The sequence below is a fragment of the Eriocheir sinensis genome, chromosome 34 (assembly GCF_024679095.1).
Source record: "Eriocheir sinensis breed Jianghai 21 chromosome 34, ASM2467909v1, whole genome shotgun sequence".
NCBI lineage: Eukaryota > Metazoa > Arthropoda > Malacostraca > Decapoda > Varunidae > Eriocheir > Eriocheir sinensis.
The window spans coordinates 4,413,752-4,437,595 of record NC_066542.1 but is presented as its reverse complement, the minus strand read 5'-3'; the positions used below and the strand labels follow the sequence as shown (position 1 = coordinate 4,437,595).

Below are 23,844 nucleotides of genomic sequence, written 5' to 3'. Positions count from 1 at the left end.
GAATGGTATAAGACTGAGGTACTGAGGTCATTCGTAAAAGCCTTGGACGTGAACCCTAGGCATTGCCACGGTCAGGGATGGTTTAAGAAGCGACTGTACAAAAACAAAGGGAGGGTGTAGTGTAGAAAGGTCTTGTGTTAGGTGTGGAATGGTATAAGACTGTGAGGTACTTAAGTCATTCGTAAAAGCCTTGGACGTGAACTCTAGGCATTACCACGGTCAGGGATGGTTTAAGAAGCAGCTATACAAAAACAAAGGGAGGGGGTAGTGTAGAAAGGTCTTGTGTTAGGTGTGGAATGGTACAAGACTGTGAGGTACTTGGGTCATTCGTGAGGGAGGGATGCGAACTCCAGTCATCACCACGGTCAGGGATGGTTTAAGAAGCGACTGTACAACAAAAAGGGAGGGTATAAGGTAGAAAGGTCTTGTGTTAGGTGTGGAATGGTATAAGATTGTGAGACATTGAAGGCGGTCTTGGTTGTGAATTCTGGGCCTTAAAACGATCAGGAATTAGGAAGAAACGGTTTAATCATTGCCTCTAATCTCCTAATCTCTTTTCCTCTTATTCCAGTGCTTTCCTATCTCTCGCTCGCTCTCTCTCCCTCTCTCTCATGGCAATAACACGGCCAGTAATGGACTCAGAAGCGATTGGCAGAGGCTGACACAGGGTAGAAAGGCCTGGGGTTAAATGTGGCAGGGCTGGAGATCGCTGAGACCTGATTGAGAAACGTTAGACTAAGGGTGTGTTGAGAGGGTGAAGGGGTGAGCGAAGAGGGGACGAGGAGGTGGCGAAGATGAGAAAGAAGGGAACGAAGGGGTGACGAAGATGGGGCGAGAGGGTAGATGAGAGGGGTTGCAAGGAAGAGGGCAATGAGAGGGGTGAGGGGGAGTGAGGGGGTGGCGAAGGGGGGTGAGAGGGTAGATGAGAGGGGTGGCAAGGAAGAGGGCAATGAGAGGGGTGAGGGGGAGTGAGGGGTGACGTAGATAGGGTGAGAGGGTAGATGAGAGGGGTTGCAAGGAAGAGGGCGATGGGAGGGGTGAGGGGGAGTGAGGGGGTGACGAGGGGGGGGAGAGGGACAAGAATCCTGGCCCTCAAGACACAGAATTCCTGGATGGACAAGGTCGCCTGCACCCCACCTTGTTTGACTTCCATTGGTTGCTCCACCGTACCGTCTACCTCCTTCATTCTCCTTCTTCGTCTTCTTCTTTACTTTCCTTCTTTATCTCCCTTTCTTTCTTTAACTTCATATCCTTTTGTGTGTTATTCCTTTCATTCTCCTTCATTTCTCTTCGTCTCCTTTACTTTCCTTCTTTATTTCTCTTCCTTTCTTTACCTACATCTCTTCCTTTTTTGTTATTTCCTCTCATTCTCCTTTGTCTTCTCTTCTTTACTTTCCTTCTTTATCTCCCTTTCTTTCTTTAACTTTCCTTTCTATTCCTACATCTCTTCCTTTTTTGTGTTATTTCCTCTTCCCTCCCTTTTGTTTCCTCCCTTCTTACCCCTTTCTCTCATCTTTCCCTCACTTTCTTTCTCCTCCTCTTATGACCCTTCCTTTCACTTCATCTCCCTTGCTTCTCCCTTTCATTCCACTTCTTTCACTCCACTTCCTTGCTCTACCTTCTGATTCGTCCTTCCCTCCCTTGTTTCCTACCTTCATCCTTCCTTCCTTTCACTCCCTTTCCTTCCCTTCCCTTCCTTTCAACCCAAATCCTAAACTTCACTCCACTTCCTTCTCCTCCTCCTCCTCCTCCTACCCATTCCTCGTATCTGGCAACCCTCACGTCACAACCCTCGTGGCTCTGGACACAAACACGGAGGGCAAGCAAGCAATCAAGCAAACAAGCAATGTGGCGCTGAGGAAATAACCAAGATAAGGGAGCAGGAAAACAGGTTGATTGGTGGGGGACTCTCTCTCTCTCTCTCTCTCTCTCTCTCTCTCTCTCTCTCTCTCTCTCTCTCTCTCTCTGCGATGGTGGTTAACACGTACATTACAGGGATAAGGAAACGAGAATCAATTAAAGAAGAAATCAATGAAAACAACTCTAATACCAGAATGAGACACAGACCAAAATAAAGATAAAAAACAAGATAAAGACGAAAAAAACTCAGGAAGACTGATGTAGATAAGACAAAGGAGAGGTAAGGAAACAGCAATGAAGGACTTTAACCAACAGCAGGACGGTCAGGCAAGGCAGGATACACGAGCGCTGTTAGATACGTGAGATGTCTTGCGGCTGCTCTGTACCACAACACACGCGCGGGCCAGGCACTGTTGCATATGACTCTTGCTAAACGCTACCAACACCCACATAAACTATTCTAAGCGCCAAAAATAAGGTAAAATGCGTTCTCAAGGGTGTTTTTAGAGTTCATAACACAGAAGCCTTGTCGAACTCCCACCAGGGCCAAGAAACTACCCCTGGAAAGACTAATAACTCCTAGGAAAGCCAGGCACTGTTGCATATGACTCTTGCTAAACGCTACCAACACCCACATTAACTGTTTATAAAGGCCAAAAATAATGTAAAATGCGTTCTCATGGGTGTTTCTTAGAGTTCATGGTGTAGAAGCCTTGTCAAACTCCCACCAGGGCCAAAAAATTACCCCTGGAAAGACTCGTAACTCCTAGGAAAGCCGTGTCAAATGTGTGCGCTTGGGACGTTGAAGTGTGGTTTTGTCCTTGCGTCCTTCACTTTCCATGAGCGCTTAACAAATGAGGAACGGGGAGGCGCATGACAAGACGTGGGAGGGAGGAGACAATGGAGAGAGAGGGAGATATGAGAGCAAGAGGGAGGGAGGGAAAGGAGCAGCATGGGCAGAGGATGGAGAGAGAGAGGGAGGAGACAATGGAAAGAGGGAGGAGAGAGGAGCAGACTGGTAAAAGGAAGGAGAGGTGGAGAGGGGGGCGAGTTTTGATGTTAGTGCGAAGAAAGGATTAAACAAAGCGATTTACCTCGAATCCTTATCCTCCAGAGCCGCAAATTTAATGAGCAAGTGTTAAGGAGACTCAGAGGAGGGAGAGGGGAGAGGGGGAACGTCTTATCAGGTCGAAAATAGTATAAAATAATGAGTTTCTATATCGAATCATTATCTTAAGGCCCACGGATGAAGGAGTTGGTGTGAAGGAGACTCAGAGGAGGGAGAGGGGAGAGGGGGAACGTCTTGTCAGGTCGAAAATAGTATAAAATAATGAGTTTCTATATCGAATCATTATCTTAGGCCCCACGGATGAAGGAGTTGGTGTGAAGGACCAAAGAGGAGGGAGAGGGGCGAGGGAGAACGTCTTGTCAGGTCGAAAATAGTATAAAATAATGAGTTTCTATATCGAATCATTATCTTAAGGCTCACGGATGAAGGAGGACGTGTGAAGAAGACTCTGGATCACGCAACAACCACAAGAACTGTCTCCATAATTTCCATCTGTGCGAAAATAGCGAAAACGGTTTCCACTTTTGGCTTCCTTCCTGGAGGTCGTGGGAGGGAAAGTCGGCGCAGAGGCACACACACATTTGATAAGGCTTTCGTATAGGAGTTTCGGGCAATTGCAAGTGTAGTTTAATGAGCCTTCTAGTAGTTTAATCACTCTTCTGTGCCATGAACCTAGGTAAACACTCATTAGAACACGGATTTCGCCCTGGTGGTAGTCTGACCCTTCTTCTGTACCGTGAACCTGAAGAAACACTTATTAGAATACGAGTGAGGTGTAGTTTAATGAGCCTTCTAGTAGTTTAATCACTCTTCTGTGCCATGAACCTAGATAAACACTCATTAGAACACGGATTTCGCCCTGGTGGTAGTCTGACCCTTCTTATGTACCGTGAACCTGAAGAAACACTTAATAGAATACGAGTGAGGTGTAGTTTAATGAGCCTTCTAGTAGTTTAATCACTCTTCTGTGCCATGAACCTAGGTAAACACTCATTAGAACACGACTTAGCCCTGGTGGAAGTCTGACCCTTCTTCTGTACCGTGAACCTGAAGAAACACTCATTAGAAAACGAAACTCTCTTTGAAACTCTTTATTATACTTGCAGAATAAAATCTATCTCCCTTTCGGCATTTGGAAATAGTATAATGTTAGCGGTGGAAACATCTGAGCATCAACACGCCATGAAGAAGAATCGGAACCCCTTTAGGCAACCACCGGAGGGAGATACACCCGTCTATAGCCTAAGAGGGGAACCTGGCATGATCACGAGCCGCACCGTAACAAAAGGAGTGGAGATAAATGAATAGATGATGTGACTTCCCTGGACGACTGCCTGTCTGCGAGGGTGTGGCCGAGGAAGGGAAGGGAAGCACCGTTGCCGGATTATCGTACTCAAGAGCCTCGTATATACCGGTTTCCGAGCCACATCTATTGCCCCCAAAATACCAATAATTAACCATTTTAACGATAACCATACATGAAGGCAGTTATTGGGATCGAGGAGCAGTTTTTGGGTCGGAAATAGGAAAACATAGGAGGCTGAGTACGAGAATCTGGCAACGTTGAAGGGAAGGGAAGGGAAGGAAGGAAGGAAGGGCGTCGGCTTGGCTAGGCTATACGAGAGGCACTAAAGGTTGACAGAAAGGGAAGAAAAGAAGAGTGAGGAGTGGTATAGAGTGTAGTGTTTGCCTGGACGTGATCGAGTGACGCTGGTGGCGGTGGTGAGGGTGGTGAGAGCCCGAGCCTTTGTGTGGTGACTGTGGTGAGGTGATGAGGAACTGGGTGTGGAAAGTGATGGAATAATGTGGTGAGTGGGCAGAGGTGGAGAGGTGGGTGGAAGAGTGGAAGAGTGGAGGGTTTAAGTGGAAGAAGGAGGCGGAGGAGGAGCCGTGGAGGAAGAAAATGGCCACTCATCAATCAGGCATTCACTCAAGGCTGTAAAAAGCTATTGAAGTGAATCCTCAAACCCGTTTTCTTTACTCCTCCTCTTTGCTGTGGGACCTTAAAGAAGCAACTCAGCACCCTCACACACGCACTGCAACACAATTAAACAACAGGAACACAAGCAAAACAAGCAGAAACACTCCCTAAACAGCTCCGTATCTCGCATCTACACTTCCTGCATCTACACTTCCTCCTGCCTACGACTTAAACATTTTCAAGAGGAGACTATCGCTCTCACACACACACGCACTGCAACACACATAAACAACAGAAACACAAGGAAAACAAGTAAAGATGAGCAGAAACACCCACAAAACACCTCTACACCTCCCAAATGCCTTCTGTATCTGTATTTCCACCTGCCTACGACTTAAACACTTTCAAAATGGGAGCAGAGTATCCAGACCCCTCTCCAAGTGACTATACTCTCTTATGAACACTTCTACTGAGCACTTTTTGCGGGAAGCAGCGCCACTGTGACCTGTTCTTTTTTTGTTTCCTCTTTCTTTTTTTTTGCGCTCATGAACTTCCTTTGTTGTAACTAAAGAGAACAGCTCCACGCCCCACAAAACAAATACACGGAGCAGAAACACCAACAAAAGACAAGTTAAAACCAAGCAGGAACACAAGCAATATATTTCAACAGCAAAGAAACGCGAACAATACAAGTGAACAAGAACAGCTCCACTCCCCACACAAACAAACGGAACAGGAACACAAACAAGAGTAAGCAATGCAAAAAACACCGCAAAAAAAGGAGAGAACCTCCCCCGACCCCAAGCTCCTCCACGTGTCAATGTAATGCTCGGGCTGCTCAGTGAGTGTTTGTACGAGTGTCGGCGGCGCAATTATCATAAAATTAAATGCAAGTAAAAGTGAGTGCATGACCTGGATATCGAGTTACTCCATGATCGTCTATATGTGGAAACGTATCTGTGTCTGTCTTTAAAAGGAAGAGAGAGGAGAAAGTTGGAAAGTTTCGTTTAGTCGGCGCAACGTCTGTGGTCATATGCCGGAGAGAGAAAGAAGGGGAAGGAATTATAGGAGAAGGGAACCAGGAGACGGGAAAGTTGGAAAGTTTCGTTTAGTCGGCGCAACGTTTGTGGTCATATGCCGGAGAGAGACAAAAGGGGAAGGAATTATAGGAGAAGGGAACCAGGAGACGGGAAAGTTGGAAAGTTTCGTTTAGTCGGCGCAACGTCTGTGGTCATATGCCGGAGAGAGACAAAAGGGGAAGGAATTATAGGAGAAGGGAACCAGGAGACGGGAAAGTTGGAAAGTTTCGTTTAGTCGGCGCAACGTCTGTGGTCATATGCCGGAGAGAGACAGAAGGGGAAGGAATTATAGGAGAAGGGAACCAGGAGACGGGACACAACCCCCAATTAATACCTGGTACCCATTCACTGCTGGGTGGACAGGGGCGTAGGGTATCGGAAAAGCCGCCCAAATTTTTCGACTCCGCCCGAGGAAGAGAGGAGAAAGGGTCGGTTACTGAGGCAGAGGTATTTAATTTAAGGTTCGTTTCAGTGGGTCTTAAGTAGATGGTGGAGAAATATGGAGTTTTTGAAGGTGGGTCAGTTGGTTTGCTGCCCTCACTTCTATTGTAAAGGGCAGGGTTCGATTCCCGGTAGTAAAGTTTCGCCCGTGTAGTATTATGGTGTCGATGTTTAGGTCTTCAATATTAATGTCATCATAATTTCACTCATTCACTGTACCATAAACGTATAAATCGAATCAGTGTTATATTACCAATAGTGCATTTCGTATACACTAAGTCGACGGTCTGACATCTATGTGTGAGCAAAACGTTGACTATCCACGGACTAAGGAAAAGGGAAATGCTGGGAGGGGGGAGACAGATACGAGAGATGAATAAAAATGAGACTCTGAAGGTAGAGAGAAAAGTAAAGGGTATTATATGGATGCTGAGACGAGACCAACACCACCGCCTTCACACCCACATGACCGCCCATACCCAACGCCCCAAATGACCCGACCTTTATCATCCCTCCCCACCCACTTCACGCCCACACCCACACCTATTATGATTCGCCCACGGCAGGACCAGCATCATCACCGCCTATACCCCAGCCTGACCTATGCCCCCGCCCCCCTCCGCGCCCGCCCGCCCACTCCTAGCAACAGCCTCGCCCACGCTTAACCGCGCCACATGATCACTTCTTGTTTGTGACTTCTACGCCCACGCACCATTATCACCACCACCACCACCACCACCACCACCACCACTACCCATCCACACGACCATCACAACTACCACCACCACCACCACCTACCCACGAATGTTATTACTTATCAATCGCTACTTAAATGGCTTGTCAATATGAGTTAGTGAGTTGGTATGTGGACTAGGAATACCTTTTCTTTCTCTCTATTTTGTGTGCAGTAATGATTTTGTGGGTTGTCATGTTGTGTTGTGTTTATATGGATTTGTGGTCTGTGTATCTATCTGTCTATCTATCTATCTATCTATGTACCATCACCATCATTTTTTGTACCCTTCTCATTGCCCTTGATCCGTGTCCTCTGATGTATATATAAAAAAAAATATATAAAAAACGCCACCACCATCACCACCTCCACCTACTCAAACTCCACACACTCTGACCTTTCGCGCTAAAACATGCGGGTTCACTGCTTATACCGGCTATGTCCTTACGCCCACGCCAAGTCCTCATCTCCTTCACCTTACCCCTGAACTTACCCCCTCCACCACCCTAGTCCACCCACCCAGCCACCCAGCCGCCCACACACTGCCTCCTCCTCCTCTTCCTCCCACGCACTCTCTCGCTCTCTCACCTTTCCGCCTCATTTTCATTCTCAAGAGCAGCCAGCCACCCACTACCCGCCATGACGACCTGATCTCAAATGCAGGAACAGACCCAAGACAAGTGTGATGCCGCGGTCTAAAAGTGGGCATGACGCTTACTTGGGAAACCACGGCCGCACCTCCTGCCCAGACACCTAAGTAAACAAATTGAGTTAGGTGTGTTAATTTGGTCTCTGTTCCGTCTGTTAAGTCTCTTCCCAGGCTGCTTCTCACCTGTCGCGTCTCAATTAGCGGGTTTGGTTTAATGGCTTTTCAACCAGTGTACACTCGCTCAAAAAAGTCGTGTCACCGGCGCAAAAAGTATCATCTTAATTCTGTTCCGTCTGGCCAGGATGCTTCTCACCTGTCGAGTCTCAATTAGCGTGTTTGGTTTAATGGCTTTTCAAACCGTGATCTAATTGTACACTCGCTCAAAAAAGTCGTATCACTGGCGCAAAAAGTATCTTCATTTTTAATCCTTTTTCCTCCTCTGTCCTTTCCTCTGTCTCTAACTTGTTTCTTGGTAGTGTAATTCTTTCTCTATCTCCTCTACTAACCTAGCTTATACCCGATTTTGTCTCTATTCTTTTCTCCTTCCTCTGTCTCCTCTATACCCTGGTCCTTCCTCTACCTTGGCGGCACAACAGGTGGGTGAGGGAGTGATCGAGGCGCGGCTGGCCACCACCTGACTGCCTGCCAACACGTTTATGAGCACCAGACACGAGCCTTAAGACAATCATGAGGGCCCACTCACCTAACGCTGAAACAACCTCTTATCCTACGACCGCTCCGCACGCCTGCCGCCGCCACCACAAGAACAACGGGGATCAGAGGGAGGAATGGGATGAAAAGTGGAGGTAAGGGAGGATTAGAGGAGATGAATGGAATGGTGGTGATAGGGAGATGAGACTTAATACATCACCACCATCACCACCACCACTACGACCACCACTACCAACATCACTACTACCATCACCACCTCGAGGAAGCTATCTAGGTGAAGTTGCTAATGTATAAAGAAGGGATGTATAGGTTAGGTTAGGTTAGGTTCGCCTGTTCAAGCGATTTTCATTTCGTGCAAGCATTTTCATTTTCATTCGTGCTTTTTTTTTTTCTTTCTTTTCCTGTTTGTCTTGTCCTGTTGTTCTTCTTTCCTTTTCTGTTGTTTCCTTTCTTTCCTTTCCTTTTCAGCTTCCTTCCTGTTCTCTTTCCTTTTCTGCTCTGTCCTGTTTCCTTCTCTTTTCTTTCCTTTTTCGTTCCTATTCTGTTTCCTTCCCTTCCCTTCCCTATCCGTTCTTATCTTTCCTTCCTTTCCTTTCCTTCCTTCCCTTTCTTTCCTTTCCTATCCTCCTTCCTTCCCTTCCTCTCTTCGTCCTGTCACCACCACCACCACCACCACCACCATCTTCCTACATCCTTTCCCCCACTCGTCTATTCCCACACACAAACCCAAGCACCTATAACCATATACGCCTCGTTCTGTTTACGCTATATAATCCTCCTTCGTAAACAAACGTAGAGACTGTGCGTTAAGAAGGAAAAGTCGTGATTGTGACAGCCAAGAGGAGGAAGAGGAGGAGGAGGAGGAGGAGGAGGAGGGGGAGAAGGAAGAGGCTTTTTGAAGAACACTTGTGGCGATAACTTCAAGTCCTTCCTCATTTACGATTATTTTTATTATTATTTTATTTTTTATTTCTTTATCTTTCTTTATATTTATTCATCTTTATTATTTTATTTACATTTTAACTTCTCTTACGAAACATCCATCTCTCTCTCTCTCAACAATAGAACAAGCAACACAGAGGAATAAAAGAGAGCGAGAGCGAGAGAGAGAGACCACTAACATTAAGACAAGAAGGCGGTTATGTGTATATAGTACTCTTAAAGGTTAGATTATTAGCGTCCTTAAGTTAAGTGTAAGGAAGGACTTAACACCACTTGAAAAACCACATCTTTTTTTCCTACACTTCTCTCTCTCTCTCTCTCTCTCTCTCTCTCTCTCTCTCTCTCTCTCTCTCTCTCTCTCTCTCTCCATAAATATACATATATACACCACAACACTCATCTCAGTTTCCTTCCTCTTCTCTTTTCTCCTTCCCCCTCCTTCCTTTCTTTCCTTCTTCTTCTTTCTCTCTTTTAAAAATTTCCTCCTGCTTCACTTGCACTTTTTTTCGCATTTATTTTAACTGTTGCCTTCTCCTTAATCTTCTTCTCCTTCCTTCCTTCAGCTTCTTTCTCCTTTTCCTTCATTATCTCTTTAAAAACTTCCCTTTCTAAATGTGTCTGTCTTTGCGTTTTCCATCTTCTACCTTCTCCTCCATGCATCTCCTTCCTCCCCCTGTCTTTATATTTCTCAACTTCAATCTCCTCGTATTTATCAACTTCTTCCTATGTATTCCTATGTATCCTATGTGTTCCTCCTTCCCACCTTTCTTCTCCTATTCCTTCTTCTTCTTCTTCCTTCCCTCCTTAAAAACGTTCTCTGTCTATACTATTATTTTTCGTATACCTCTTCTTCCTTCTCTTTCTCTCTCTCCTTAAAATCTTGCCCCTATATCTATAATTGTCTCGTCTTTCTCGTTCTCTCCGTGAAATACATTTGTCACCCCTTCAACCTTCTCTCTCAAAAGCTTCTGCCTCTTCTTCCTCAACTTTCTTCTTCATCTCCTTCCTTCTCTGTCTTCATATTCATCAACATCTATCTCCTCCTCATTCCCAACTTCCTTCTTCTTCCTTCCCTCCTTAACAACGCTCTCTATACCATTCTTCCCTTCCCTGTTTTGTTGTTTCTTTCCTTCCTTTCCTTTCCTCTTCGTCTTTTCTTCCTTTCCTACTTATTTTCCTTTCCTGTTTTGTTTCTCTCCTTTCCTTTCCTGTCCTCTATTGGCCTGTTTCCCTCCTTCCTTTCCTATCCACTACCAAAACAATCACAGAAGAATTCCTTAACTTGTACCTATTTCTCCTCCTCCTCCTCTTCCTTCTTCCTTAACTCCTTAAAAAACCTTCCCCCGATATCTATACTTGCCTCCTCTTTCTCGTTCTCTCCGTGAAAAACGTTTGTCACCCCTCCAACCTGATCCCCTTGACGGCGTTGATGGCTTGTTGGCGCTGGCACGGTACATAGCAAGCCCCCCCCCCCCCCCCCTCCCTTCTCCTCCTTACCTCTGTCACATCCCATCTACCCCATCTTCCCTCCTCCCCTAACATACCTTGCTTCCCTTTACACCACTCTTATATCTCCCCGTCTTCCCTTCTCTCATCCTGTTTTCTACCAGCTCCACACAGACTCTCATTCTTCTCTGACTCCCTGTCCTAACTCTCCTTTCCTACCCCTCCCTCTCCACCTCTTTTTCTAACATTACCTTTTTTAAATCTCCTGTACCCTTCTCGTACCCTTTTCTATACCCTCCCTTCATATCTCTCTCTATCCATCTCCCTTTACTCTCCCTTCTATCCTTCCCCTCGTCCAACCTCCTCGTCACACCCTTTCTATACCCAATTCTCCTTTCCTTTCCTTACACCCCCTTCTACCCTTCCCCTTGTTCTCCCTCCCCTAACATTCCTTTCTTCCCTTTCCTCTGCTCCCCCTCCCTTCACCACCCCTGCACTCCCTTCCCATCCTCTCCCCTTACATTTCTACCCTTCCCCTTGCTATCCCTTCTTCCCTTCCCTCTCCTCCCCCTCTCTTCACTACCCTATCTTCCCCTTCCCATCCTCTCCACTAACACTTTTACCCTTTCCCTCGTCCTCCCTTCCCTCACATTCCCTTCTTCCCTTCCCTCTGCTCCCCTTCCCCCTGCACTCCCTTCCCATCCTCTCCCCTTACATTTCTACCCTTCCCCTTGTTCTCCCTTCCCTTCCCCCGCCCCCCTTCCAAAGGAACACAAAGGAAGAACAAACAACAGCAGACCTGCTGGTCCTTTCGAGGTTGTTTGTGACAAGCTACACTAACTATCTAATCAAAGGTGGAAGATGAAGGACAGCAAAGGCGAAGGCTCCTCCCCACCCCCCCATCCCTCCAGCCAAAGCTGGCAGGAAAGGAAAAAGAACCATGCAGCATGGAAAAACTGCATGGAATTTATGTAGGAAAGAGGAAAGAGCTACCATTTCTGCTACCACTAACCGGGCAATAAAAGCGGACAAGGACACCAGTATTCGAAAGAACTTAACGTTATTACGACAATGAGTAATATCTTAGTTGCTGGTTGGATTCAAAACACTTGTCTAATCTATTCTTGAAGGCCGTAACTGTTGTACTATCAACGACATCACAAGGTAGAGAGTTCCAAACATTAACAACTCGATTGAAGAAGAAGTGTTTAGCTTCGTGCGACGAGAATCTTTTACCACTTATCTTCAAATTGTGATTTCTTCTTGTTCTATTTGATCGATCAATTGTAAAGTAATCTTCCGCATTAATATCACTGAATCCTTTGAACATTTTAAACACTTCTATTAGATCGCCTCGCATTCTTCGTTTTGATAGGCTGAATAAATTTACTTCTTTAAGCCTTTGTTCATATGACAAATTTCTCAACCTAGGAATCATCTTTGTTACTCTTCGTTGGACCCGTTCCAACTTTTCTATGTCTTTTCTGCAGTAGGGAGACCAAAACTGTACACAGTACTCTAGACGGGGTCGAACCAACGAATTATACAGTTTTAATATTACTTTTTCCGATTTATTATTAAAGACTCGTCCGATGAAGCCAACCAATTTGTTTGCAGTTTTAACTACCTCTGAACAATGCTGACCGGGCTTTAAATCGCTTGATATAGTGATTCCAAGATCCTTTTCTTTACTTACTGCAGAAAGTTGTTGGCCATTCATTACGTACCGAACGCAATTGTTATTTTTTCCGATGTGCAACACTTTACATTTCTCAACGTTAAATTTCATTTGCCATTGATTGGCCCAACGTGCAAGTCGATCTATATCTGATTGTAAAGCTTCTTCGTCGAGTATCGCAGTTACTTTACTAGCAATTTTTGTGTCATCAGCAAATTTTGATACTTTGCAAATGAGTCCATCATCGATATCATTAACATAAATTAAGAAGAGCATGGGGCCAAGCACTGATCCTTGAGGTACGCCGCTTTTGACATCGAGCCAGTTAGATGTAACACCGTTTAGAACTACTCTCTGTTTCCGCTCAGAGAGCCAGTCCGCAAGCCAATTGTGAATGTTACCCGAGATACCGTGCGCCAGTAGTTTGCTGAGCAATCGTTGGTGGGGGACCTTATCAAATGCCTTTTGAAAATCCAGATATATGATATCTACTGATCTGCTTTCATCGAACACCTCAAAAATATAGTGAAAAAAATCAAGTAAGTTAGTCAAACACGAACGTTTACTACGGAAGCCATGTTGCGAATTATTTATTATATTATTTTCTTCGAAGAATTTCACCATATTGTCGCGAATGATAGTCTCCATTAACTTACAAACAATAGATGTCAGGCCATTCTCCCCTTTCTCCTATGCACTTTATAGCACTCTGCCACCTGGAGTTTTTGTCACCCTCCCAGTAAGCCAACGCCAACAGCGAACCGTCACACACACACACACACACACACACACACACACACACACGCATTCTTGTTCCCCACGATCCACTTGTTTAGCTTGTCAGGTCTTGTTTCTCTCTCTCTCTCTCTCTCTCTCTCTCTCTCTCTCTCTCTCTCTCTCTCTCGCATGACTGACTCACGTGGTACGATTTAAAATATACAAGGAATGTTATTCAAACAGGGAACAGTCTCTCTCTCTCTCTCTCTCTCTCTCTCTCTCTCTCTCTCTCTCTCTCTCTCTCTCTCTCTCTCTCTCTCTCTCCATTTTTCCCTCTCCCTTGCTTTCCTTCTTTTTCTTTCATTTTCTTCTCGTCTTCTTACACATTCCTCTCTCTCTCTCTCTCTCTCTCTCTCTCTCTCTCTCTCTCTCTCTCTCTCTCTCTCTCTCTCTCTCTCTCTCTCTCTCTCTCTCTCTCTCTCAGCTTTTCAACTTTCAACAGCTTCTACACCCACCAGCTGTATACACACACACACACACACACACACACACGGTCTTCCTATCCCTCTCTCTCTCTCTCTCTCTCTCTCTCTCTCTCTCTCTCTCTCTCTCTCTCTCTCTCTCTCAAACGAGCCGCCGGTCATGTTCCTGTCATTCATTCATTCATTCATAACTTGACCTCGCCGTGTGTGTGTGTGTGTGTGTGTGTGTGTGTGTGTGGGTGTGGGTGTGGGTGTGGGTGTGTGTGTGTGTGTGTGTGTGTGTTAAATGGCCTTCGCTTCTTGATATAATTATTCTGGTTTGCTTTTTAATTCATTCTTTCCATTTCGTGTGTTCGTCTTACCAATGGTTGCCTTCACTACCATCTACAGGCCTCAGGTGATGTTCATGAGGCCAATGTTCGCGGCTTGACACTAACATTATGGCTTCGTTCTTCTTTCATTCTTATTAATTTCATATGTTCGTTTTATCAATGGTTGCTTTCACTCTCCCTTGCGAGGCTCAGATTGTAACTCAAGGCGTGTAAAAGAACCGTCACGAATGCTTAAAGTTAAATGGTCTACGCCTCTTTATGCTCCTTCGTGCGTGACGCTTCTCCTCTTCCTCTTCCTCGCCCTCTTCTGCCTGACATCGTGCTTCCTAGTGACTACGAAAGAAATTCCTCCATCAGTCACACAGAGTTTCCCAAGCGTTCCTCGATCTCCTATATCACCGTCTACTCCCCTATCCCGTCACCCAAAGCCGTGAGGTACTTTGCTCTAATAATTCTACGTAAATACACCATCCCATTGCTGCTAACCCTCCTGTGATCTATGGGTTGCGCTCCCCCACTCAGCTAAACAGGCACGGTTGGTTGGTCACGCATAACTCCGCCTTTTTAACGGGGGCAACACGCCTTTAAGTGTCTGTCGGCAGCCGTGCGAGGAATATGACGATAACCTTGACGGGGAAGAAGAAGAATCGGCGAGGAGGTGAAATTTATGTGTCACGAGTTTGAGAAAGATGTGGAAACGGGAAAGAGGGAGAATGAGGAAGAGATGGAGATAAGAGTGGTGAGAAAGGGAGTTTTTAAGGGGAGAGATAAAGGATGATGAAAAAATGGAGAAGAATGATTAGATAAGAAATTTGTCACGAGTTTGAGAAGGACATGAAAACGGGGAAGGAGGGAGAATGCGGAAGAGATGGAGATAAGTGTTGAGAAAGGAAATTAAAAGGGAGAGAAAGAGAATGAAGAAATGGAGAAGAATGGCTACAGAAATTTGTTATGAGGTTGAGAAAGACATGAAAACGGGGAAGGAGGGAGAATGCGGAAGAGATGGAGATAAGAGTGGTGAGAAAGGGAGTTACAAGGGAGAAGAGGGAGAATGTAAACACGAAAATGAGATAGCGTGAAAGCCGTAAGTGATTCAGGGGGGGATGAATGACGGGATAGAAAGAGAAATGCGCCATGCGTTTGAGAGAGAAGTTTTAAAAGGAGTTCGCTTCGCTTTTGTTTTGGTTCGGTCTTCCCTTCCGCGTCCAAGACCAGGATCGGACACTATAATCACGGGTTCGAATCGCATTACTTGACGTTAAAGGAATTCGCGTCGCTTTTGTATTGGTTCAGTCTTCCCTTCCGCGTCCAAGACCAGGATCGGACACTATAATCACGGGTTCGAATCGCATTACTTGACGTTAAAAGGAGTCCGCGTCGCTTTTGTTTTGGTTCCGTCTTCCCTTCCGCGTCCAAGACCAAGACCAAGATCGGACACTATAATCACGGGTTCGAATCGCATTACTTGAAGTTAAAAGGAGTTCGCGTCGCTTTTGTTATGGTTCAGTCATCCCTTCCGCGTCCAAGACCAAGATTGGACACTATAATCACGGGTTCGAATCGCTTTTCTTATTGTTCCCTTCTAAGTCCATCTCCGTCCCTATACCCAACGCTGACAGGCTTGACCGAGCGACCCAAAGAGAAAAAGACAGTCAATCAGGCCTCCAATCAACGACCAGGGAGGAAGGAAAGAAAGAATAACCTCCAAAATCATATGTTCGCGTCGCCCTTCCTTGATTCCGCCCCTGATAAACCCTGTAACCAATGACAAGATGAGGGGGAGGGAGAGAGGGAGCCAAGACCCAGACCGAGACCAAGGACAGCTATAGACGACGTAAAATAAAGATGCCATAACAAGCAACGTCATGCAACTTGGCTTCGGAAATGACACCCATGACGGAGAATGTGATTGGACTGATAATAATGGGAGAGAGAGAGAGAGAGAGAGAGAGAGAGAGAGAGAGAGAGAGAGAGAGACACACCCACGTAACCATCTATCACAAACTAAAAATATCCATGACTCTACCTTTTCCAGTCTTCCTCCTCCTCCTCCTCCTCCTCCTCCCCTCCTTTCCCTCCCTTTAACACACCTTTTCCTTACTTTCCCTTTCATCTCTTCCCCTTTCCCTTTCCTTCAGCCTCCTCCTTTTCTCCCCCTTTCTATCTCTCTTTTTTCCCTTCCCCCTTTCCTCCTCTTCAATGCTTTCTCTACCTTCCTATCTTCTTCCTCCTCATCGTCCCTCTCCTCTCTCCTCTGTCCTTCATTTTCCCCTTCTCTCTCCCTCCCCTTTCCCTTCTTCCTTTCCTCTTCTCCTCTTCAATATTTTATCTATTTTTCTCTACCTATCTTCCTTCCTTCCTCTCTTCCAGGATTCTTTCAACTCCCTCTTTATAATCTCATTCTCTCTTTCTTCCTTTCTACTCTCCACTCCACTCCCTTCTTTCTCCCTCTCTCTCTGTCTCCCCCGGCAATCTCTACACCCCCACCCACACCACACACATGCCTCGCCACACCTGTGCACACACCTGGCGAGACGATCCGCAGGTGGTGGTTCAGACGGGTTTATTATTTACAGTTCGACAAAAATGCAGGAACTCTTTAAAGGGGAATTTCGTAAACACATAACCCGCATCCAAGAACTTACGTCAGGAACACAGCCATAACACAGCCACGTCAACAAAGCAGCCCCGTCAACACAACAGTCTCGTGAACATAATGGTCCCATGAAGACAACCCCGCGAACATAGCCCCGTCAACACAGCCCCAAGGAGAGAACATGGCCCCGTCAACACAACAGTCTCGTGAACATAACAGCCCCATGAAGACAACCCCGCGAACATAGCCCCGTCAACACAGCCCCAAGGAATGAACATAGCCCCGTCAACACTGCCCCGAGATCAAAGCCCCATGAACAAGACCCCAAGAAGTGAGCATAGCCCCGTCAACATAGCCCCAAAATCAAAGCCCCGTGATCACTGCCCAAAGGAATGAACATAGCCCCGTCAATACAGCCCCATCAACATAGCCCCGTCAACGCAACAACCCCACCAATATAACCCCGTCAACAAGAGCCCCATGAACACGGCCCCAAGAGGTGAACACAGCCCCGCCAATACAGTCCCCCAAAACACAGGTGAAGGAGGATCACGGGTACTTACTTTGAGTTGAGTTCCCGCAGCTTGGTCTCGATCTTCTTAGCCACACGAACGTTGGAGGCCGAAGATAGAAGGGCCTCCGCGGAGTCGTTCATCTGGACCACCGACGCCTGGGAAGAGGAAGGAGAGACGATGAGAACGGTTACACTATACGTTCCTGAAGACTGTGAAAGATAGATGCAGTTGAGGGAGGGAAAAGGTTAAGTTATCCTCTTCGAAATAAGGTTAGCTTAGGTCAAAACTAGCAATAGATAATTTTTGAGGGTTAGGTTAGGTTAGGTTGGGTCAAGGTTTGAGTGTTAGGTTAGGTTAGGTCAGGTCAAGGTTTGAGTGTTAGATTAGGTTAGGTTGGGTCAAGGTTTGAGTGTTAGGTTAGGTTAGGTTAGGTCAAGGTTTGAGTGTTAGGTTAGGTTAGGTTGGGTCAAGGTTTGAGTGTTAGGTTAAGTTAGGTTAGGTCAAGAGAGGAGACAGAAGGCAGAAAAGACAGTAACAGAGAAGACGGAAGGAAGGAAAGGAAGACATCGGGTAGACAGACGGGCAGACAGGAAGGCACTGAGACAGACAGACAGGAAGGCATCGAGACAGACAGACACTCTTCCCTCCATGCAAATCATAACTCCTTCCATACTTTTCCGCCTCTGAAATAACCCTCATCACGTCTCAAATCTCATCATTATTCACTACCTCGTCGCTTCTCCCTCATCACTATCCATATCACGTTCCTTCTTCAACACTATCCACTCCACGTCCCCTTCCATCACCGCCTCTTCGTCACCGTCCAAAGCTAACCACTACCTCAATATTTTTTTTTCTGTATTCCAAGCTCACACTTTCTCCGTATTCCAGGCCTTTACAGTGTACGTATTCCAAGCTCTCACTTCGTCCGTATTTAAAGCTTTCCTAACGTCCCTAAGTTCGTATTCCAAGCTCTTACTTCGCCCGTATTTAAAGTCTTCCTAACGTCCCTAAGTTCGTATTCCAAGCTCTTACTTCGTCCGTATTTAAAGCTTCCCTAACGTCCCTAAGTTCGTATTCCAAGCTCTTACTTCGTCCGTATTTAAAGCTATCCTAACGTCCCTAAGTTCGTATTCCAAGCTCTTACTTCGTCCGTATTTAAAGCTATCCTAACGTCCCTAAGTTCGCATTCCAAGCTCTTACTTCGTCCGTATTTAAAGCTATCCTAACGTCCCTAAGTTCGTATTCCAAGCTCTTACTTCGTCCGTACTTAAAGCTTCCCTAACGTCCCTAAGTTCGTATTCCAAGCTGTCACTTCGTCCGTATTTAAAGCTTTCCTAACGTCCCTAAGTTCGTATTCCAAGCTCTTACTTCGTCCGTATTTAAAGCTTTCCTAACGTAGGTATCCCCAAGCTTTCCCTAAGTTCGTATTCCAAGCTCAAACTTCGTCCGTATTCCAGGTATTCCAAGATTTTCTAACGTACGTATTCCCAAGCTTTCCCTGAGTTTGTATTCCAAGCTCTCACTTCGTCCGTATTCCAGGTATTCCAATCTTTCCCTAAGTTCGTATTCCAAGCTCTCACTTCATCTAAATTTCAGGCTTTTCCATCGTCCGTATTCCAAGCCGTTTCCAAAGGTCAAAAGGAGATCAATCGGGTCCTCATAGTGTTTTTTTTTAGGTTCGTGGTTAGTTTAGGTTAGGTCATAGTCATTGCGTTTTTTTTAGGTTCATGGTTAGGTTAGGTCATAGTCAGTGTTTTTTTTAGGTTCGTGATACAGAGGAAGGGTCAAAGTACCATCAGGGTCATCAAACTACCCCTGGAAATGCCCTAAACTCCTACGAAAACCTTGTTAAATACGTGAGCTTGGGCGCTGAAGTAACAACACGAGAATGACAGGAACCTTAGAGCAAGCAAGCAGGCAAGAAGTAATGGGTTCTGGAGGCATAGATGAGGTACGAGACTGAGTAACAATGAGAAAATGACGGCTGGGAACATAAATGAGGATAAGACTGAGTAAGGAGGGCGCAGGGAGAGTTAAGAGAGGGAGGAGGAGGACGAGGAGGAGGAGGAGGAGGTATAAGTGATGGGGAGGGAGAGAGAGAGGAGGAGGGGGAAGGCAAGGAAGTGAGTGAGTGGAGGTGAAGGAATGAGGTCAAGAAGGTGATAAAGAACGAAGGAACGAAGGAAGGAAGGAGAGTATTGAAGGATGGGGTGGAATATAATGAAGGAGAGAGAAGGAGTGAAGAGAGAATGGGGAATAGACGCCAAGGAGGAAATTGCAAAGGAAGGAAGGAAGGAAGGAAGGAGAGTATTGAAGGATGGGGTGGAATATAATGAAGGAGAGAGAAGGAATAAAGAGAGAATGAGGAATAGAGGACAAGGAGGAAATTGCGAAGGAAGGAAGGAGAGTATTGAAGGATGGGGAGGAAAATAACGAAGGAGAGAGAAGGAATAAAGAGAGAATGAGGAATAGAGGACTAGGAGGAAATTGCAAAGGAAGGAAGGAAAGAACGAAAGAAGAAAAAGGAAAAGAAAAAAAAAGAATGAAGGAAGGAGGAAGGGAGAGTACTGAAGGATGATAAGGAAAATAACGAAGGAGAGAGAAGGAGTAAAGAGAGAATGGGGAATAGAGGACAAGGAGGAGAACACGAAGGAAGGAAAAGAAGAAAAGAAAAAGGAAAAAAGAAAACAAAGGAAAACAAAAAGTAGGTTACGAAAGAAGGAAGGAAAGGGTAATGAAAGAAGAAAATGATAAAGAAAAGAAAAGAAAGATAACTGAGAATACAAGGCGTTGGAAGGACAGACCCTCAACAATGACCTATAGCACTAGAATTCATTGTATTTCCCCGATAGTTTTGACCTGACCTGACCTGACCTAACCTTCAAAAATGATATATAACACTCGAATTCAATGTATTTCCTCACTAGTTTTGACCTGACCTAACCTTAAAAAATTATATATAACACTCGAATTCAATGTATTTCCTCACTAGTTTTGACCTGACCTAACCTTCAAAAATTATATATAACACTCGAATTCAATGTATTTCCTCACTAGTTTTGACCTGACCTAACCTTCAAAAATGATATATAGCACTCGAATTCAATGTATTTCCTCACTAGTTTTGATCTGACCTAACCTAACCTAACCTAGCCCCAAAAATGATCTATAGGACTCGAATTCAATGTATTTCCTCACTAGTTTTGACCTGACCTGACCTAACCTAACCTAACCTAACCTAACCCTCAAAAATGATCTATAGCATTAGAAGTCATTGTATTTCCCCGATAGTTTTGACCTGACCTAACCTAATCTAACCTAACCTAACCCTCAAAAATGATATACAGCACTAGAATTCAATGTATTTCCTCACTAGCTTTGACCTGACCTAACCTAACCTAACCTAACCCTCAAAAATGATCTATAGCACTAGAATTCATTGTATTTCCCCGATAGTTTTGACCTGACCTAACCTAACCTAACCCTCAAAAATGATCTATAACATTCGAATTCAATGTATTTCCTCGCTAATTTTGACCTGACCTAACCTAACCTAACCTAACTCGAACACTCAGCGACCCCCCGAAGAAGGAAGTCTGATCGGTAAGGAGTCAGTCTCGTGGCGATAGAAGGATAGACCCCTCAAAAATGATCTAAAACACTCGAATTCAATGTATTTCCTCGCTAGTTCTAACCTAACCTAACCTAACCTAACCAGACACGAACACTCATAAGGTCCCCGAAGAAGGAAGTCAGTCAGATCGGTAAGAAGTCAGCCTCGTGCTCCCTGGCGGCGGAGGGAAGGTGCAGATTACAAGCCCCCGGTGACTACTATTCTAGAGGATGACCGGGATAATGACGGGTCCTCGCATGGCTCTGATAATAGACTGCAGCACCGAGGAGGAGGAGGAGAAGGAGGAAGAGGAAAAAGGAGGGGAAAAAAGAGAGCTCAGGTAAAATGACTTAACTTTAGTCTAATGAGTGCTGATTACGGAGAACGGTTGAGAGGTAGAGGGAGGTAGAGGGGTAGCGAAAGACATACAGACAAGCAAAGAGAGAAGGAACAAGGTCTAGTCACTGGATTGATATATTTTAAAGTCTAATGAGTGCTGATTATGGAGGACAGTTGAGAGGTAGAGGGAGGTAGAGCGGTAGTGAAAGACATACAGACAAGCAAAGAGAGAAGGAACAGGGTCTAGTCACTGGATTGATAGGTAAAAGTAAAGTCTAATGAGTGTTGATTATGGAGAACGGTAGAGAGGTAGAGGGAGGTAGAGGGGTAGTGAAAGACATACAGACAAGTAAAGACAGAAGGAACAGGGTCTAGTCACTGGATTGATAGGTAAAAGTAAAGTCTAATGAGTGTTGATTATGGAGAACGGTAGAGAGGTAGAGGGAGGTAGAGGGGTAGTGAAAGACATATAGACAAGCAAAGACAGAAGGAACAAGGTCTAGTCACTGGATTGATAGGTAAAAGTAAAGTTGGGGGCATGCGCTGTAACGGTGCGTGGGCTTACTAAGGGTCGCTTTTACCAATGGCAGGGATCGCCGCTGAAGTATTTCCACGTAAAACTGGCCGATGGGGTAGTGGCGGCTGCGGGGTTAGCCTAGCCCCGCACCTTACCACACACTCTCAACACCTCTCGCTTCCTCTGCAGCCGCCACTACCCCATAAACCAGTTTCACGTGGAAAACTAAAGCGTCGATCGCCGCCATTGGTACCGATCAACACAAACAAAGTGACTGTGAAAGCGAACCCTAGTATGTGATTGTTTGGTACATTGGCCTTGGTTTTGGTTCGGGAGGTAGTCGGCCCTTATCTTCGTCGCCCTGCCCCTGAGCCATAGCCTGTTGGAGTCGATCTCGGAAGAATGGTCCAAGAAGCAACACTCACCTGGTGGGACATGATGTCGGCGTGCAGCTGGCGGTGCTCGCGAAGCTGCTCGTCCAGGCGGTCCCGGTTCAGCGAGGCGGGCTTGCTGGCGCTCCTGGCGGAAAGAAGAGAGGGAGAAACGGGTTAGAACTGCTGGGATAAACACTATACTGATACACACGAGAATTATACATCTATTATTACGAATTTTATTTATTTTGTACTGAAGAACGTTAAGTAATAGAGAAACACACATACACACACCTATATAGAAGAACACTAAGGCAGTAACACATAAACACACATACACATCTATAGAACACACTTACACATCAGAACTTACGAGTATATTAACACTGGCACGTAAGTAAAACGATAACACACACACACACACACACACACACACACACACACACACACACACACACACACACACCTGAGCTTCTATTAACACCTGCTCAGAAATTATAACACGACGGAAAGGGAAAGTGTGTCAATCCCTTCACACTCACACAAACACACACACACACACACACACACACACACACACACACACACACACACATTATTCAGCTGCTGCTAAGGCAAAAAACAAGGAAATCAGAAGTGGGAAAAAACAACCTCCGGACACACACACACACACACACACACACACACACACACACGTCACGATGGTTCAATGCAAGTCGATATACGGAGGAGGAGGAAGAGGAGGAAGGAATGAAGTAAGAGGAATTACACAAGAAGAAAAACAGGAAGAGAAAAAGGAAGAGGAGGAGGAAGGGAGGAAGAAGAAGAAGAAGAAGAAGAAGAAGAAGAAGAAAAGGAAGAAGAGAAAGAAGAAGAACAACAACAACACAATATCAAGATTACGTTTGGTCATCACAACACAACTTGATCTGACCTGACCTTCGCATTATTTATAAGAGCTCATTTGACCTTCCGTGACCAGAGGCAAATGGAAATCAGCCCCTCTCTCTCTCTCTCTCTCTCTCTCTCTCTCTCCCAAAGCAAGACAAACTCGAGACGTCTTGCTCCATTAACTGAAAGACGAAGCAAGAACACGCTAGTTAGCCCTCCCCCTTAACCCTTTCCTTTCCTTCCTTTCCTTCCCTCAGTAGCCTTCCTTCCCTCTTCTCCCCTTCTTCTCTAGCTTTCTTTCCTTCCCTGGTCTTCCTTTCCTTCCTTCCGTCCTCTCTCCATCCTTCCTTCCTTCCTTCTTTGCGTTACTTTCTTTTCTCCTTTTTTCCTTCCTGCTTTTCCTTTACGTTCACGACCTTCTTTTCCTTCTCTTTTTCCTTCCCTTTTCCTCCTGCGCTCACAGTCATGCCTCACTTCCTCCTTTCCTTCCTTCTTCCCTTCCCCTCCCGAGTCCACGCGTCTTAATCCCCACTAGGAGGAGGAGGAGAGACACAAGTACAGGTTCCAAGGCCTGGTTGGCGGCATAACAAAGAAGAGAAAGACACGGACTGCAGTGAAATGAATGAAGGAGGAGGAAGAGGAGGAGGAGGAGGAGGAGGAGGGGACAAGTAAAACAGAACAGAGAAGAGGAAAGAGACAAATTGCAGGAGAATGAATGAATGAATGGAGGAAGGAAGGAAGAAAAGAAAGGAAGGAAGATAAGAAAAAGAGAAGGAGGAGGAAAATGAAGGAAAGGAAGGAAAGCAAAGGAGAGGAGGAAAACTACACGTGCATGCCAAATCAAGGAGGGAAAATGAGGAGGAGGAGGAGGAGGAGGAAGAAGCGGCGGTGTTGAAAGTTAATTACATCTCTGCAGCCGTGGCAGGGAAAAAAACATCCCTATCCCTCCCTATCCCTCCTATCCTTCCTTATCCC

At 45.6% G+C, this 23,844-nt stretch overlaps 1 protein-coding gene across 45 annotated transcripts in view; it reads right to left on the bottom strand.

Annotated features, from left to right (window-relative positions):
• LOC127006931 (microtubule-actin cross-linking factor 1-like) overlaps window positions 1-23,844 on the bottom strand; it is a 309,855-nt gene that overhangs the window by 54,505 nt on the left and 231,506 nt on the right. For all 45 annotated transcript variants that reach the window (XM_050877291.1, XM_050877298.1, XM_050877306.1 and 42 more), the window contains 2 exons: window positions 22,030-22,123; window positions 17,181-17,287 (listed from right to left, as the gene is read on the bottom strand). In XM_050877291.1, coding sequence (XP_050733248.1) covers window positions 17,181-17,287; window positions 22,030-22,123 — 201 coding nt within the window. The remainder of the gene's footprint in view (window positions 1-17,180; window positions 17,288-22,029; window positions 22,124-23,844) is intronic.